The sequence below is a fragment of the Thalassophryne amazonica genome, chromosome 3 (genome assembly GCF_902500255.1).
Source record: "Thalassophryne amazonica chromosome 3, fThaAma1.1, whole genome shotgun sequence".
NCBI classification, from domain to species: Eukaryota; Metazoa; Chordata; class Actinopteri; order Batrachoidiformes; family Batrachoididae; genus Thalassophryne; species Thalassophryne amazonica.
The window spans coordinates 94,894,308-94,911,173 of record NC_047105.1 but is presented as its reverse complement, the minus strand read 5'-3'; the positions used below and the strand labels follow the sequence as shown (position 1 = coordinate 94,911,173).

General features: G+C 39.0%; 1 protein-coding gene across 2 annotated transcripts; it reads left to right on the top strand.

The window, feature by feature from the left end:
• Positions 1–221: 221 nt before the first annotated feature.
• On the top strand, positions 222–15,666 carry zmat1 (zinc finger matrin-type 1). Of its 2 annotated transcripts, XM_034167129.1 has the most exons (8): positions 222–367; positions 9,254–9,360; positions 9,475–9,558; positions 10,667–10,802; positions 10,921–11,202; positions 12,298–12,382; positions 12,728–12,735; positions 14,503–15,666. In XM_034167129.1, the coding sequence occupies exons 1-8, from the start codon at positions 229–231 to the stop codon at positions 15,456–15,458; spliced, it is 1,797 nt and encodes a 598-aa protein (XP_034023020.1). In that variant the 5' UTR covers positions 222–228; the 3' UTR covers positions 15,459–15,666. The 2 variants fall into 2 exon arrangements, with proteins under 2 accessions (XP_034023020.1, XP_034023021.1); XM_034167130.1 differs by lacking the exon at positions 12,728–12,735 and having other exon boundaries at positions 12,298–12,388; positions 14,501–15,666.
• Positions 15,667–16,866: the final 1,200 nt, after the last annotated feature.

Genomic DNA, 16,866 nt, shown 5'->3' with positions numbered 1-16,866 from the left:
CTTGTATGAAAATTGTTTTAAAAAATGTGTTGTTTAAAACTTCAACAACACACATTTGTCTGTAGCACACACATATTCCTTTAAATTATATCATGTCTGACGATTTAAAATTATAGCAAATGATTGTGGGTTGTGTATGTGTTTGTCTTGTTTATTTATTTATTTGCTTGTTTTGTTTTTAAAGCCAACGTCACGAGCGTTGCGCACGCGCCGTCCAGTTAGGTAACTATGGGCGACAGGAGTGTCTGTGCTCCGAGTTTTGCGGAGTCAGGCGCTCAAAAAAACATTACTACTGCCCCTGATGCGGCTTTTGTCACAGACGCCGTTAAAGTAATAAACATTCAAATAGGTAGTACCCAGGTCGAAGGTGAGTTTATCGAGAACCTGGAAATTAATATTTTAGCCTTCTAGCTAATGGCTAGCCACCTCCAGAGTCGAGTTAGCGCGCTCCTTAGCTACATAAAATAATGTCAGATATAGCATTTGCCGAATTTTTGTGCGTACACAACTTGTGAAAATGTTCACGTCGCAAACCACACCACGCCCTTTTAATTATATTAAACTAAAAATGTTGCTTGTCTGAGGGTCTCTTAACTTTAGGCCATTTAGCGTGCTAGCTAATGCTAAGTTCCCCATCCAAAATACGGTGGCATCTAACTAAAGTACATGTTTAGCTGAATTTACAGCGAAAAGACCGTGAAATCGGTCAGGCAACAACAACCCGCTTTGTGGTGGGCGACATTTGAACGTTATTTATGGTGTAACAGTTAAGTGATCGTTCAGGGTGCGGTTAAGGAAGAGAGGAACACAGCCTGAGTGTGTCAGTGGCAAAAATAGGCTACAGTGTCATCTGTAGGTCAGTCTCAGCACAAAAACAGCAACGATAAAGTGGGTATTCAAACAACATTACACATACTTGAAGATATCTTTCATCTCAGTTCTATGTTAAGTGCTACTGTGATTATCATTTGGTAAGTATTTGAGACACATCTGTGTTGCTTTTAATGCAGTACAATTACAACTCCCGAATCGAAAAATGTTGGGATGATATGGAAAATGCAAATTAAAAAACAAAACTGTGTACCTTACGTATAGCCTACTTTGACTTCTGTTGCATTGCAGACAGAATGAACCCAATATTTCATTTTTTTCCCCCCTCTGGTCAGCTTCATTGTCTTTGTTAATATACACTGATTGCTGTATTTTACGTCTGCAAAACATTCCCCAAAAAGTTGGGTCAGTAAAGTATTTACCACTTTGTAATGTTGCCATTCCTTCTAAGATGTTTTGGTATTGAGGATACCAAGTGATGAAGTGTTTCATATTATGGACTGTAGAGGGATAAAAATGCAAATCCCTTCCAGTCTTTCTTTGAGAAATACTGTTTTTAAACATGTCAATAATTTTGTCACGTTTACAGACAAACTTTAGATCCTCTGCCCATCTTTTCCCTCTTAAAATAGTCAGCCTTTCATGGATACTGTTTTTGTACCCAGTCATGATTACAATCACCTATTGGAAACAGCATTATTTAATTTCTTTTACCTCGTTGTTGTCTTTTGGCTGCCCCAGTTTGTACTGGGTTGCCACAGCAAAGCTAGTGCAGATCCGCATTGGAATTTGACACAAGTTTTATACACCAGATGCCTTTCCTAGCACAACTCTAGTTTTACCTTGAGAAATACAGCCCCTGGTCTTTCTACGAGGTCTCCCATCCAAGTACTAACCTTGACCTGCACTGCTTGCCATCTGAGATCTGATGGGATCAGGTTTGCACAAAGAAGAGCAACTGCTATTTTACCCCTGTCCTTACTTTTTTATTTTTTGGAATGTGTTATAGGCATTAAATTGCAGGAATGGATATTGTACGGATATTAACAAATGAAATTAAGTTGGCACAAAAAACATTATCTCAGGTTAATACCGTCTGCAGTGAAACAAAAATTAAAGTAAATGCCACAATAACTTTTTATTTATTATTTATTGTTTGTTTATTTTGCATTTTCCATAACCTTTTTCTGATTTAAAGTTCTATACATCCATAGATATATTGCTTAAAGTGCGAATTCTCAGCTTTAATTTGAGGATATTTGCATCAAAATTGTTTAGGGTAGGAATGAGAGCTTATTTATTGATTGACAAACTATGCAACAAAACTGCAAAGTAAGACCAGAATTAAAAAATGAATTGAATGCGTGACTGGCAATGGTGCCAAAAACTTTAGTACAGTTTAGCAATTTAGCTTGAAACATGTTTCAAAACTTTGAAACGTGTGTTTCAAACATGTTCTGGAGTCCACACACAAAGAAAACATTATATGGGTCAAAACCTACAACAGAATGGGAAAGAAAAACTGGAGTTAAAGAAAGGATAGAATGTGTGGTTATTGCCAGAACATTTTGTTGGTACTGCAAATTGGTGATGACTAAGTTGAAACACTGCTCCGAAACGTCAAATCCGTGGAAACGGCCATGTTTCCAACAAAGTTCCCAAATCCCCTTGAAAAGGAAAATGCCATGTGCTGTCCTCCCACCTGCTGTACAATTAGTGAATGTGCGTCCATGTCACATTATGGAATTCATATTTAAAACCATAGTCCTTGCAGGATCCGTATGTGCACTCATTTGTGCACTGCTTGTACTGTTAAATTGATAATGCGATTAAAAAGTATTTCTTTAATGACGTTTATGCATTATATGTTTTAAAAAGTACTGGTAGCTGTGTTTACAGAAAATCCTTGCACCAGCGTTGGCAGTCAAGTGAGGTTTTAAGGAAGTGATGTAATACTCTAAGAAAATATCTTTTGAATTCTCCCTTGTGGGTGGCTTGCAGACTGTTCAACCAAAAGTTAAAGTTGCTTCAATTTTGGTAAAAATAAATAAATAAATAAATAAAAGTGATGCAAGTTATTAGTTGTGCTAATAGGATGAATAAATGGAGTATTTGTGTCTGTGTTGAGTGTTTGGTCTCCAGAGGAAAGGTCAAACAAGGTTGACATCCATTGGATTCTATAAAATTTGACATATGTTCCGTAACATGATAACTAATCCTTTTCAAAACCTTATTGACTAAAACAATAATTTGCATCACTTTTTACCCAAATTGGAGCAGCTTTAACTTTTTGCCCCTGTAAAATTGAAATTGACATTTTCATCCTTTTTGCTGTTTTTTACCCCATAAAACCATAACATTCAGTCACAGTGTAAACTATGATCAGACAAATAATGTATAATAACATTTTTCAATTTTCATTTAAAAAAAAAAAGGTCGCTATGCATGAATTCTCAATAGCCATATTTTTTGTAATATCTTTGGCTACATCTGTGCCAGATGTGCTTTTATCACCAAATGCACAATTCTTATGAAAAAAGTTACGCCGCCCCACTATTGTTCATAACAGCGGGAACAGGTTGTTTCATAGAGCCCTAAAAATGTTTTTTTTTGTTTTTTGTTGTTGTTGCTTTTTATGCCACCTCCTTGTCTGTAGCTTTTTGACTACAAATTTCAATATATTTTTATACCTGGTGACTTATATTTGTTTGCCGAAAAGTTCTGTAATGTGTTTAAACATACAGTTGGCATTTCTATCTCCCACTGGCTGAAGGCCCAAAAGGGATTCTGTCTGTTCATCCAAAAAAGGGTATAAGTGTTCTGAAATCAGCTCCTGTCACATGTTTAGGAGGAATTTCATGAAACTTGGTACAAATCCTTATTATAGGCTTGTATAAGGTTGACACATTTTGGCAGCGTTATGGACCTTGAGTTACAAGCCTAGACACTGCCAGTTTCATCAATTGATGCCTGCATTCTGAAATAAACTCACATATTTAGGTTGAATTTTGTGAAAATTGATACAAGTCCTTGAAATGTTATCACAATGTAGCAAGCACGTGTACCAAAGCAGCATTTGCCAGCACGGATATTGTGCTCTCAGAGCACTCTTTTTAATACTTTGCACATCCTTTGTACTCAATGAATTCCTTAATGCTAGACGGCCACCCGCATTTCACTCAACTGACAAATCAAAATTTTCCTGAAATCCAGGCATTATAATGTCAGTTTATTTTTTGAAATGGCTTGTAAAATAGCACATATTTTCTTCTCTTTTTAATGCTGTCTGCAGGAGGACATGTGAGTGTGTGTGTGAGAGAGAGAGTGCTTTTGCAAACACTGGAAGTTACCTTGATGCATTGCATGACGCTGACGTTCGTGAAATCTTGTAAATCACTCCAGAGGTGTTATCAGGTTACAAAACAGCATTTTTCATTTTAGAAGTGTTTATTTCTTGCTGGCATTTAATATATGAGAAATGTGTTAGATTTCACAAAAATGCAGCAGTTTCGGAGCGTTTTCCACCCATGTTGGATTAGGAGCCAGAGGGAGACCAACCAGCGATGTCAGTGTACCTCTGCTCTGATTAGCTGCCACCGTGTGCTTCCCATAATGCTTCGCCCAAGTCTGGGAAAGCACTCACATGATCTATGACATCACTGTCATCAACTGCATGGGTCTCATCTGTCAGTGCTGTAAGTAGTTCAAAGTTGTCTGTTCTTTTGAAAATTTTCCCTTCAGAGGAAGATTTTATTAATTTTTTCTGACAATGCAAATTTTGATCGTATTGGTAATGCCATATGTATCTCTTACTTAAAGGCTAATAAATAAAATTATAATGGTGCCAGTGAAAATTATTTTTATGCCTTAAATTTTAAAAAGCTTAGTGACCCTATACCTTTAAGCCAAACCCATGCACATGCAGTACCAGACATGCTGAGTTTTTCCCCGGTGAAGCACAGACTATCTTCCACAGAAGCTGGCTTTTAGTTCCCACTTATTCTTTGTGTGCTTCCCCCTCTACAAATCTTCCAGCAAGTGAAATTCATACTCATTTTCATTCATCACAGGTGATTGATAGCCATTGCAGAGCATTCTGCTTCTTTGCTTTCACAGTTTGCTTTGGATCATTGCCCAGCTACACTGAGAATTACCTCCTGCTGACCTTTTTAGCATTTGATTGGGTGTGAGGAGATAATGTACCCTATGCTTTTTGGAATTCTTACAGTTGCTTTATGTTAGTCACATAATCAGTAGATACAAGGGAACCACTTTCATGCATACCCATTCCATTATGCTGCCTCAGCGATGCATCATATATGAAGTGGTATGCTTCAAATCACAAGTGGTTCCTTCTGTTCTCAACACTTTTCTCATTATTCTGTTACAAGTTGATCTTTGTCACATCCCTTCATGGGTTGTTCCAAAACTCAACAGGCAATATGGACTTCCTGTTTTTGACACTTGTCATTATTTTACATATGCTGAGTCTCTTTAAAGTTGGCTTTGACTCAGACATACCTATCTCATGGAGGGTGCTCTTTATCATGCCATCTGTATTGAAGGGTTTATTCTTCACAGCATACAGAGTTCCTCTGAGTTCCTTTTTTTTTATTAATAGTGTACTACAACCCCTGGCAAAAATTATGGAATCACCGGCCTCAGAGGATGTTCATTCAGTTGTTTAATTTTGTAGAAAAAAAGCAGATCACAGACATGACACAAAACTAAAGTCATTTCAAATGGCAACTTTCTGGCTTTAAGAAACACTGTAAGAAATAAAGAAAAAAAGATTGTGGCAGTCAGTAACGGTTACTTTTTTAGACCAAGCAGAGGAAAAAAATATGGAATCACTCAATTCTGAGGAAACAATTATGGAATCACCCTGTAAATTTTCATCCCCCAAATTAACACCTGCATCAAATCAGATCTGCTCATTGACATTGACCCTATGCCATGACATTGACCCTATGTGTCTTTTTGCAAGGAATGTGTTTGCAGTTTTTGCTCTATGGCAAGATGCATTATCATCTTGAAAAACGATTTCATCATCGCCAAACATCCTTTCAATTGTCCAAAATATCAACATAAACTTGTGCATTTATTGATGATGTAATGACAGCCATCTCCCCAGTGCCTTTACCTGACATGCAGCCCCATATCATCAATGATGCCTTTCGTTTAGCTTTTCTGTATGTAAATCCCATTTCCTTTAGGCGGGTTCTTACAGTTCGGTCACAGACGTTGACTCCAGTTTCCTCCCATTCGTTCCTCATTTGTTTTGTTGTACATTTTTCAATTTTTGAGACATATTGCTTTAAGTTTTCTGTCTTGACGCTTTGTCTTCCTTGGTCTACCAGTATGTTTGCCTTTAACAACCTTCCCATGTTGTTTGTATTTGGTCCAGAGTTTAGACACAGCTGACTGTGAACAACCAACACCTTTTGCAACATTGCGTGATGATTTACTCTCTTTTAAGAGTTTGATAATCCTCTCCTTTGTTTCAATTGACATTTCTCGTGTTGGAGCCATGATTCATGTCAGTCCACTTGGTGCAACAGCTCTCCAAGGTGTGTTCACTCCTTTTTAGATGCAGACTAACGAGCAGATCTGATATGATGCAGGTGTTAGTTTCGGGGATGAAAATTTACAGGTGATTCCATAATTATTTCCTCAGAATTGAGTGATTCCATATTTTTTTCCTCTGCTTGGTCTAAAAAAGTAACCGTTACTGACTGCCACAATCTTTTTTTCTTGATTTCTTATAGTGTTTCTTAAAGCCAGAAAGTTGCCATTTGAAATGACTTTAGTTTTGTGTCATGTCTGTGATCTGCTTTTTTTCTACAAAATTAAACAACTGAATGAACATCCTCCGAGGCCGGTGATTCCATAATTTTTGCCAGGGGTTGTATATCATTGATTTGACCACCACTTTACTTTTCTGTTAGTTTTCCTGTTTATTTGTTGAGAGTTGTTTAATTCACCTCTGTTCACTTTATATTGACATTTAACATCAGCTGACTCCAAATACAAACTAAAGACTTGAAATTAATTCAAGATGTCTCTGCTTACTTGTAAATTATGTCGTAACAGTGTAGCATAGGCTTGGCCATGAAACAGCTGCTGCAAATTGTCCAATTACTTTTACTTCCTTCAAAACATGCTGTCATTCCTACATTGTTCGCAAGACTACCCTGAATTTACTTTGAGATTAAATTTTCTTTCAACTCTGTCAAATACAGAAGCACTTAATTCATACCACCCAGGTGTTACTTTTGAGCACTGTGGATGGACTGGTTGCCTACATAGGTTGTCGCGATCCAGGACCCAAGCCAGTTTGCTAATGTGGTGGATGTTGTGATGTGCAGTACCCTGGCCTTATTTAGCCAGTATCCCCATTTGAGAATCAGTGCTCATTAAAGAGCTTTTTAAATCCTCATGCATCAAATACCTTGCTAACAAGAGTCTGTGTCCTTGAGAGATTCTGAAAGTGGCTTTATGTTGGACTTGGTGATTGTGTGACTGTATTTCAAGTGAACACAAATAAAGAGCACAATGTGATAATTCAATTGATTTTATATGTATAGCGCCAAATCACAACAATGCTGCCTCAAGGCGCTTCACACGAGTAAGGCCTGACCTTACCAACCCCCAATCAAGCACACAGGTGACAATGGTAAAGAAAAACTCCTGGTGATAATGAGGAAGAAACCTCAAGCAGACCAGACTCAGAGGGGTGACCCACTGCTAAGGCCATTCTAACAATTACAGGGTTTTTACAAATTTAGCAAGAATTTACCTGTGTGAAGCACTTTAAGGCAATTCTGTTATGATTTGGCGCTATATAAATGAAAATAAATTGAAATTGAAATTGAAAAATTTCCTTGGAAACAGAAGAAATAAGAAAAAAACAGAAGAGCAACAAAAACAGAGTCCTTAATTGAAATTAGAAAGCGCTCTATCTTTGGTCTTTAGGTGGTTGAATATAGGTAGGTCTTGAAAAAGAAGGGCTTCCAGGGGTCAGTCTGTCATCCTGAGGTGCAGGGCCAGCATCCATTGAAGGACTCGTCAGTGCCTTGGATAGAGAGAAAAAGCAGAATCAGTCAGTTGGAAATTACTGCACCTAAGACATTAATTCACCAGCAGTAAATCAACAGAGAAGCAGAGAGATTGCTAAAGTGGTCGCTGGCAGCTAGACCTGTGCTTCACTAACAGACCCATAATTCAGATGTAATGAGACTGAGACCTGATCCGCTGCTAATAATATGAATTAAAAGGAGAGGAAGCATAATTCCATACTACACCGGTATGCTAGTCATACGAGAGGGAAACAGATGTGTCTTTAGTCTGGAATTGAATGTCTACGGAATATGACTGTTTGATCTTTGCAGGGAGATCATTCCACAAGATAAGTGCACGATTAGAGAAGGTCCTGTGGCCTGCCAACTTTTTCTTAACCTTAAGGACACAAAGTACTCCTGCATCCTGAGAACGTAGGGTGTTATTAGGCCAGCTAAGTAAGGAGGCGTTAGTCCACGAGTAACTTTATGTTAGCAGTAGAACCTTAAAATCAGACCTTACAGACACCGGAAACCAATGAAGGGAGGCCAAAATTGGTGGAATGCCAAACTTTCTGCTTGTCAAAATTCTGGCAGCAGAATTTTGAACCAATTGGAGACCCCTAATGCTGGACCGTGGTAAGATAGAGAACAGGGCATTGCAGTAATCCAGTCTAGAAGAGACAAATGCATGGATCATAATCTCTATATCAGCCATAGACAGGACTGCGACAAATCCTTGCTATGTACGAAGGTGGAGGAAAGCAGTCCTAGTGATTTCTGTAATGTGTAGATCAAAGGACAACATGGGACCAAAAATCACCCCAAGGTTCCTCACTTTGTCAGTGTGATGTACAACGTCATTCGTTATCGATGAGACAATAGACAATCAGAAAAAGTGGCTGACCCTCTTCCTGCCTTCAACATTACAGGAATTAAACGGAGCTTTCAGTCAGGCACCAAACAAGCAAATTGCAAAAAGCACCACGATTTTGCCATTTCGTAGCAACACATCCAGAATGACTGGTTTTCTTAGATTTCCTGATTGAAGAAGGCGTAGTTGGCTTACATCCCAAATATTTTTCATGTTTACATAAAATACAACTTTCCCATGATTTGAGATGATCTGTGCAGGTAGATGCAGTTTTATACTTGTTTTCTTATTGCAGTCATTTGCTGTGTATATATTTAATTGAATGAGAACGTGTCAGTGTAGGTTCTTTGTTACCTTTAAGGTTGTGAGAGTAAACTTGTATGATACATTGTCTGACTTCAAAACAAATTTTCTGAGTCAGGTTCATGGTGATTTAAAGCTTACACATTTTTTAGTATCATCTTGTAACAGTGAATATTCTGCTATTTAGGAGACAAGACTGAAGAGGAGCTACTGACTGGTCTCCTAACTGATGGCTACTGTCACGTGTGTGAGGCTGTGCTGCAGTTTGAGTCTCAGCGGCTTGCTCACTATGAGGTGTGTGCGCCTTCCTTCATATTGCTGTAGTTGTAAAATTTAGCTGCTCCTTTACTGATCTGCCGAGGATTAAACTATTTACCGTATATTAATGGCTGCACCCTGTGACTTTAGGGAAAGAAACATGCTCAGAAACTCAAGGTGTATTTGCAGGCAAAGAAAACCGAGAAGATGAACTCACAGTCTGCTGGATCCCAGGTTAGCATTTATTTAGGGATTTTACCTTTGAGTAATTTAGGTGATGCTCTTAACTCTTGTAAAAAGTACTTATTCCATCAGCAGAATAAATCTTAGTGGCCTCATAAAGTAATTTCCACTGCAATGTGACCATTATAGAGAAGCATAATTAAGCCCCTGTCACATGGCACTAACAAAGGACACCAAAGCCAAAACCAAGCAAGAAATCTGGACTTACGTTGACTTTCGGAGACATCGTTTAACCATCGTCCAGCTTTGTTTTTGTAGCTGGCCCTTCGTCAGAATTTTCAAACTGTTGTAAAATGTGAAGGAATCCTGACGACATCTTCAATTAATCCGTATGCCATTTTGCTGTCTGTCTTGACAGTTCCTCATCGTTTGCATAGTTCCCGTACAGTCAGCGTTCCGTTTGATTGTTGTCCAACTTCGTCCAACCTCACAAGTCCGACGTCTTGCACAACCAGCTGAACGTGACTCGTCCTTGTGTGGGATGAAAAGCAACGTTTTCATACAGAAACAATAGCAGCAAGAATGTTTGATCAACTACTTTAAGTGTTTACACATGTTCGCATGCCGTTTCTGGCTCCAACGTGCATGTGCGCGCACACGTTCAAACCTGTTGTCAAGATTACAAAGCTGCAGGTGGCTGTGATCACAGTGTCAAGGTCACCGTTTGCTTTGTTTTTCTTTTGTTAGTTTCGGTTTCTTTTCGGTCTTTTATGCTCTCTGCACTCGCAGGCTTTTCAGTGATGGGAGACATGCCGGCTCAGTCGTCCACTTTTTCTTGACGATTTGTGGCTTGGTGACATTTTTCCTTCGTTCAGCAAACGCCGTGTGCCGTGTGACCGGGCCATTAAGGAAAACATGACTGTAGTGGTGTGATGCCCAAATATCAACCAAGGTGACTCAGCATGAGCATTTTGGAATTTAGTCAAGCAGCCGTGGCTAGTGATATAGAATGTACTATTTTCATTGTGTGTGACATTGTGGAATTATATTCTCAGCACTTATTTTTTTTTTTCACTGACATTATTTTACTTCTATATGAAGAAGCATATATCTGTCTCTTGACATGTCTGATGTCAGTTGTCTACCTGTTTTGTTTCAGCAAACCATTATGGGGGATAAAGACCGTTTCTGTGAGCTGTGTAACATGGTATTTAATGCTCCTGTGGTTGCAAAATCACATTATGTGGGAAAAGTCCATGCAAAAAATCTACGTAAACAAGGTCTTCAGTCTGTAGGCAAGTGTAGGCATAATTGTGATTTATAATTGTTGAAATCTATAAGTAAATTCCATTCATTACAGTTAACTAAAGTTCAGAAGGTTATTTAAACATTGTGATTTTTTTTTTCTTGCAGTTCTAAACAAGTGCACAGAGAAGCTGAGTGAAAGTCTGAATCAAGCTTCTGCTAATGCTGATCAAGAATCATCTCTGGAGGATGTCACAAAGCATTTTATAGACCCAGCATCCACCCAGAGTGCAGATATTGATCTGAAGGACCCTAACAAGTGGTGTCCCCTGTGTGCTGCCCCCTTCTTCAACCCTCAGATGGCTCTGCAGCACTACAGTGGACGGAAACACCAAAGGAATCAATCCAAACAAGAGCTGCTTAAAGAACTGGGAGAGAGTGTCCAACAAGGTACTCATGAGCCTTACACAAGGGGTTGTGTAGTGTACCAAAATAAGAAAAATAAGGAAAACGTTAAACAAATTACATATAGCTTTTAACTGCTGGGATAGGCTCCAGCCCCCTTTGACCCTTAACTGGAGTGAGCAGGTATAGAAAATGGATGGATAGATATATAGGTTTTATCACAGATAGTATTCATGCACTGAGGGGAGGTGTAGCATAAGTTGTCATTACTATAACTGATGTGGAATTTGTGTGATGAATGTCAGCATAAAATGAGACGGGCAATGAAGGATCATCCAGGAGTCGGACATAAATGATGCAGAGAGATTTATTTTTGGTCGAAGCAGAGACAGATGCACTTTGAGAAGTTCCAAATGGTACAGCATGCAGTGTACCCTCAAAGCCTTCTGTCTTCCCTTCTTAGAGGGCCGTGTTAAGGACCTTTGCCATAACGAAAACAAGATCATAATACAAACATGGCCATTAACTAGTCAGGGCTAAGATTATCTATTTAGTCATGAAACTGGATATAACACAACGTGTTATAAAAACAAAGACGGGGATGACCTTTAGCCGGTGTGTCCTGTCTTACAGATATGAGGAAAACATAATTTTTTTCCTCTAATAACTGGTTTAATTTGAATTGTGAGAATGAGAATGAGCATGCCAGTTTCATTTCTTTGCGTGCCTCGTGCTTGGGATCCAATTCTGTCAAATAAAAAGCTTACTTTTATTAACTTTGACCATTTTCTCTAAAATGCTAAATATCCATCTACATACATGCAGCTTCACTGGGCCTTCTGGTTGATCATGTCTGAAGTCAATTACACAGTCTAAATCCACTTAATCTTTGCATTAGTGTAATTTAAAATCTACAGTAAGTAATTCCTACAGAGAGTGATCCTGTATTTGGGTGAATTTCACTGTGTGACAATCCAAGGTGAAAGTAATACCATTTTGAGGAGGTTGTATACGTGTGACATCCAGTCTACACAGTAAAGGTCCAAATTCTCTAATGTTGTGCACATAAGATATCTTCTTCCCAGAAGATTAAAAAATAAATCACCTTTTGGAAATTCACCTGTTGTGGACTGTTTGCAGGTAGCTCCCTGATGTGTCAGATGTGTAGTGTGGAATTTAACTCTGTGGAAATGTATCATGCCCACATGCAGGGCAACAAGCACCGGAATAGGTAAGCTCACAAGACATTATTCTCTCCACAAAGGATGTTTTGTTTTTTGTTTTTGTTTGTACATTTGATAGTTAGCAACAGGAACACTGGGAAAGATAAAAACACATTTATAAAACTCCCTGGAAATATCATGTGAGGAATAACGTGAGGTGGTACGGTGGATAACACTGACGCCTCACTAGTGTTAATTTTGTCACCCATTTTTCATTTTAGTCTTAGTCTTGTGCCAAAGTTCATTCTTGGTCTTAGTCACATTTAGTCATTCACATATCATTTTTGTTAGTCATGTTTCAGTTGACTAAAAGTCTCAACATTTTAGTCTAGTTTTAGTCAAACGAGAACTCAAGGTATTTTAGTCAAAACATTTTAGTCTAGTTTTAGTCAAACGAGAACTCAAGGTATTTTAGTCAAAACATTTTAGTCTTTTTCTATTTATTTGAGAGATCACTTTTGTTTATTCATTCCAATTGACTTGTGTTCCAAACATCTTGAATGAATTGAATTGAATGAATGAATCTTCAATGCAAATCAGGCTTATGTATATAAAAAACACAGTGAAAACTAATTTCTACAACATGACATAAATGAAATAAAAAGGCAGCATATTTCAGCAGTCGTAGGGCAGGGGGCGGGGTACACCCTGGACAGGACACCAGTCTGTCGAAGGGCAGTTAATTTTAACTGTCAGTTTACAGGTTATCATTTTAGACATTTTTATATATTTTGAACAAGCGTGATTCTTAAAAAAAAAAAAAAAAAAAAAAATATGTCATTACAAAACTCAGATGTATAAGAGGTCAAGGGTTCACAAACATTTTGGCACCACTCGTCATACAGTGGCATGAAAAAGTTTGAACAATCTTAGGTTTTCACACATTTTTGTGACATAAAAATAATAATAAATAAATAAATAAATCTAGCTTCTCTATTAAAATGTCTGAAAATATATCCTTTAAACTCACATTTAAGACAGTATTGCTTTGTCAACATCTCATCCTGTCAGATACAGTTGGCATACCCTGGCAGAATTTTTTTTTTTGGGTGGGGGGGTGGCAGTTTGTCTGAGAATATGAATGATAACACAAAAGCTTTATTTTCACTCATTGTTTTTGGTTTGGTGAAGCCATTTATGGTCAAACCACTCTGTTTACTCTTTTTAAATCATAATGACAACAGAAACTACCCACATGATCCTGATCAAAAGTTTACATACCTCTGTTCTTAATACTGTGTATTTCCCCCTTTAACATCAATGACAGCTTGGAGTCTTTTGTGGTAGTTGTGGATGAGGCTCTCTGATGGTAAAGCTGTCACTGAACATGTCTTGGACTTTATCTACATAAATTATGAAGAAATACAAACAGTATGACACTCTATGGTAAATCTGCACGGAGTAGACAGTTCTTAAAAACTGTGAGGGAAGACACCCAGACGCTTAGACAACCCAGAAGAAGTTATAGCCTTATGTAGCTATGATTGGAGAAATTGTGCACGGTGCAGATTTTGCATTTTGCATCACCACTCTTATCTAGGCTTGCATCTCAGATGTACCTTCTGGCAGTTTGTAGCTAAAGGTTCAGGTCTTCTTTTTAATAAAATCCTCCCCTGTACCACTTCATCATGAAGCTGAAGCATGTAATTCCTTCAGAGCTGTCATGGGTGTATCTTGGTGGCTTCCCTCACTAGTCTCTTTCTTCGAACAGTCACTCAGTTTTATCATGTCGTAGAGGTTTGTTTTCACTCTCAGGTTACAGGGCATAATTTTAGGTGTTTTTTCTTTGAAATGTGTAAACCATATACAGCCACTGCCAGTAAGCTAATTCTGACAGTCTGAGGTTGCATTGTCTGACCAGCAAGAATTAGAAAGTCCATATAAAAGATCAGCTCATGAAAAATGCAAATAAGAGTTTAGGTAAGACAAACTGTTGATATTTTTTTTTTTTTTTAATATACATGTTTCGGTCCAATCATAATGGTGCTAAAAAATTTAGGACTGCAATTTTAAGTTGTGGTTAAACAGTGGTATCTGCCTCTGTTGGTTACTACTTCAGTATAAATATTAAATATATTTCTGAATACAAACTGAATTCATGTTGTCATGTTATTGACCAGAGAGAAGAAGGTTGCTGATGTGTGCACTTCCCAAGAGAAGGTCAGTAGCACATTTGCAGATGAACTGGCAGATTACATCAAGGGCCAGAAGGCTCGTGGAATCACCCCCAAGACGACCTACACTGTCCCCCTGGGTGACAGACAGGAAGAGGGTGAGGAAGAAGAAACATTTAATGAGGGAAGTGTTTGTCAGCTGGACCAGCATCTTCACAACCATCTGCCTACTTCAAATAATCCTCATTACTCTCATCCCAGTGGTTATTATGTAGCTGAAGGCTGGCATCCTCCATATCAGGACCCTGTGTGTAATTACAGCGTCAGAAGAATGTATTGTGGCTGGGACTCCAGTGGCCCTCCTCCAGACCTCACAGGCTCAGAGATTACACAGACCACTATGAGGTCCTTCAAGAGGAAAAGGAACAGAGAGTGCTCAAGCTCTTCATACAGTACCTCGTTGTCTGACTCCTCGTATTCCTCCTCGTCTGGCAGCAGCACGAGTGACTGTGAGGAGAGCACACGCAAGCACAGACACAGGAAGAGACCCAGAAGGTCCAGGATGAGGAGAGGCAGGAGACCAAGAGAGGAAGACTCCGATGCAGAGAAAAGGCAGAGGAGGAAGGCCAGGGGTGAAAACTACAAAGGGAGGAGAAGAGATAAGTTAGGAGAAAAAAACAAGCGAGCAAAACATAAAAGGCATGGTGATGGAAGGCAAGACAAAAAAACTCTGCAAAGTGAGTACGTGGAGGAAGGCGGGGAAAAGGTGTTGGATATTTTAATGCCAGAAGAGATGATGGAGATGAAAAAAGGAACTCGGTGTAATATTGAGGATGAGCAGCAGGAAGAGCAAGATGAGTTAACCCGATCCAGATTTTGGAAGGAAAAGAGGAAAACAAAGGACAAAGTAGACAGTAGAACAGAGGAGGAGAAGCTGTGGGATGAATCCATACTTGGCTGTTAAGTACAAGAGACCCAGTTCAGCTGTTCTGAACTTTTGACATAGAACGCTGAACATTATCACAAGTCTGACATGAGGAAATATCAGCACTAATCATTGTACCAATGATCTAAAGGCTCGACGCATGACAGCTGGCTGGCTGTGTTTAGTAAATTTGGGCTTTTTGAATGTAACCACCTTATTTCAGTATAGTAGAAGACGACAAGAAGTTCGGGGTGTTTTAGGTTTTTTTGTTTTTCTTTTGCACACTAAATTTTACGCTTTTTTAGCAGCTGCTTTACTCTCTAGGTCGGCCACTAGCTAAATGATGATGCAATATGAATGCACTTTGCAAGTCTGCTTGCAAAGTGTACAGAACAGCCGCATTATGTGTCTTTGAGAGGTCAGATTGAAGTGCAGCAGTTCAAGCACGTTAAAGATGTTTGTGATGCAACCAGTGCCATATTTCCTGTTTCCAGAGCAGAAGGCTCTCGGTGTCACAGACGGAACGGTCCACCCTAAAAATTGGTCCGCCCTGCCTTTACTGCGCATGCGTCATTTGGGACCACAGCAGCATGTCTGAGTCTGACTCTCTACACCCAAAGTGATCAAAGGGAAAAATGTGATTATTAACCATCACATGACAAAGTAAAACCTCTTAAATTATTCCAAAGTCAGTTTTAAGCAGAAACGAGGCCATAATCGGTGAACCGTGGCTGACGATCTGAAATGACGTAGGTGCAGCAGCAACAGCAGAACATCAGCTGTGGCGCTGTGATTGGTCCCCCGTCTTTTATTATGAAATAATGCTACATTTATGTGGAAATGATTGTTGTACAAAAGCTTCAGATATCTGTTGCTGAGATAGATGATGACTGGAGTGCAGTTTTAAGCAGAAATGAGGTGATAATCTGTGAACTGCGGCTGATGCTCTGAAATGACGCATGCGCAGTGAAGGCAGGGGAGGGGGGCGATTTTTAGAGAGGACCGTTCGGTCGGCGACACGGGTTCAAAACCACCCCTTACCATTCTCCATGTCATGTGGTGTTGGGACAAGAAGGGCATTTGATGCAAAACGTGAAATCAACATGTAGATCCATATCTGATCTGCTGTGGTGACCCCAAGTTAAAAAAGGGAGAAGCTAAAATAATTTAATTCCATCAATGTACATTGCATGGAGTTACATAGATATTATTACAAGCAGAGACACACATGGAGGGCCGCACAGGTGCACATACCCACACACACAAGTGTGCACATTTGCGCTTGCACAGGAGCAGCCAGTAGCAAAATTGTAATGCACTTACCTGTGGCCGAAGTCCATCAGACTTCCTGAAAGACTTTGTGTTAGGCAATGCCTTTCTGTTGTTCAAATTTCAAATAAGAGCAAGTGAACGAACAACAAGAGTTCTCTGAAACCACAATATCCCC

Excerpts from the sequence above, each read along its gene's own strand:
- zmat1 (XM_034167129.1), top strand. The coding sequence starts at position 229 with ATGGGCGACAGGAGTGTCTGTGCTCCGAGTTTTGCGGAGTCAGGCGCT. Across the intron at positions 368-9,253 it reads AGGTAGTACCCAGGTCGAAG|GAGACAAGACTGAAGAGGAG; the intron begins GTGAGTTTATCG and ends TCTGCTATTTAG. Across the intron at positions 11,203-12,297 it reads GGGAGAGAGTGTCCAACAAG|GTAGCTCCCTGATGTGTCAG; the intron begins GTACTCATGAGC and ends GACTGTTTGCAG.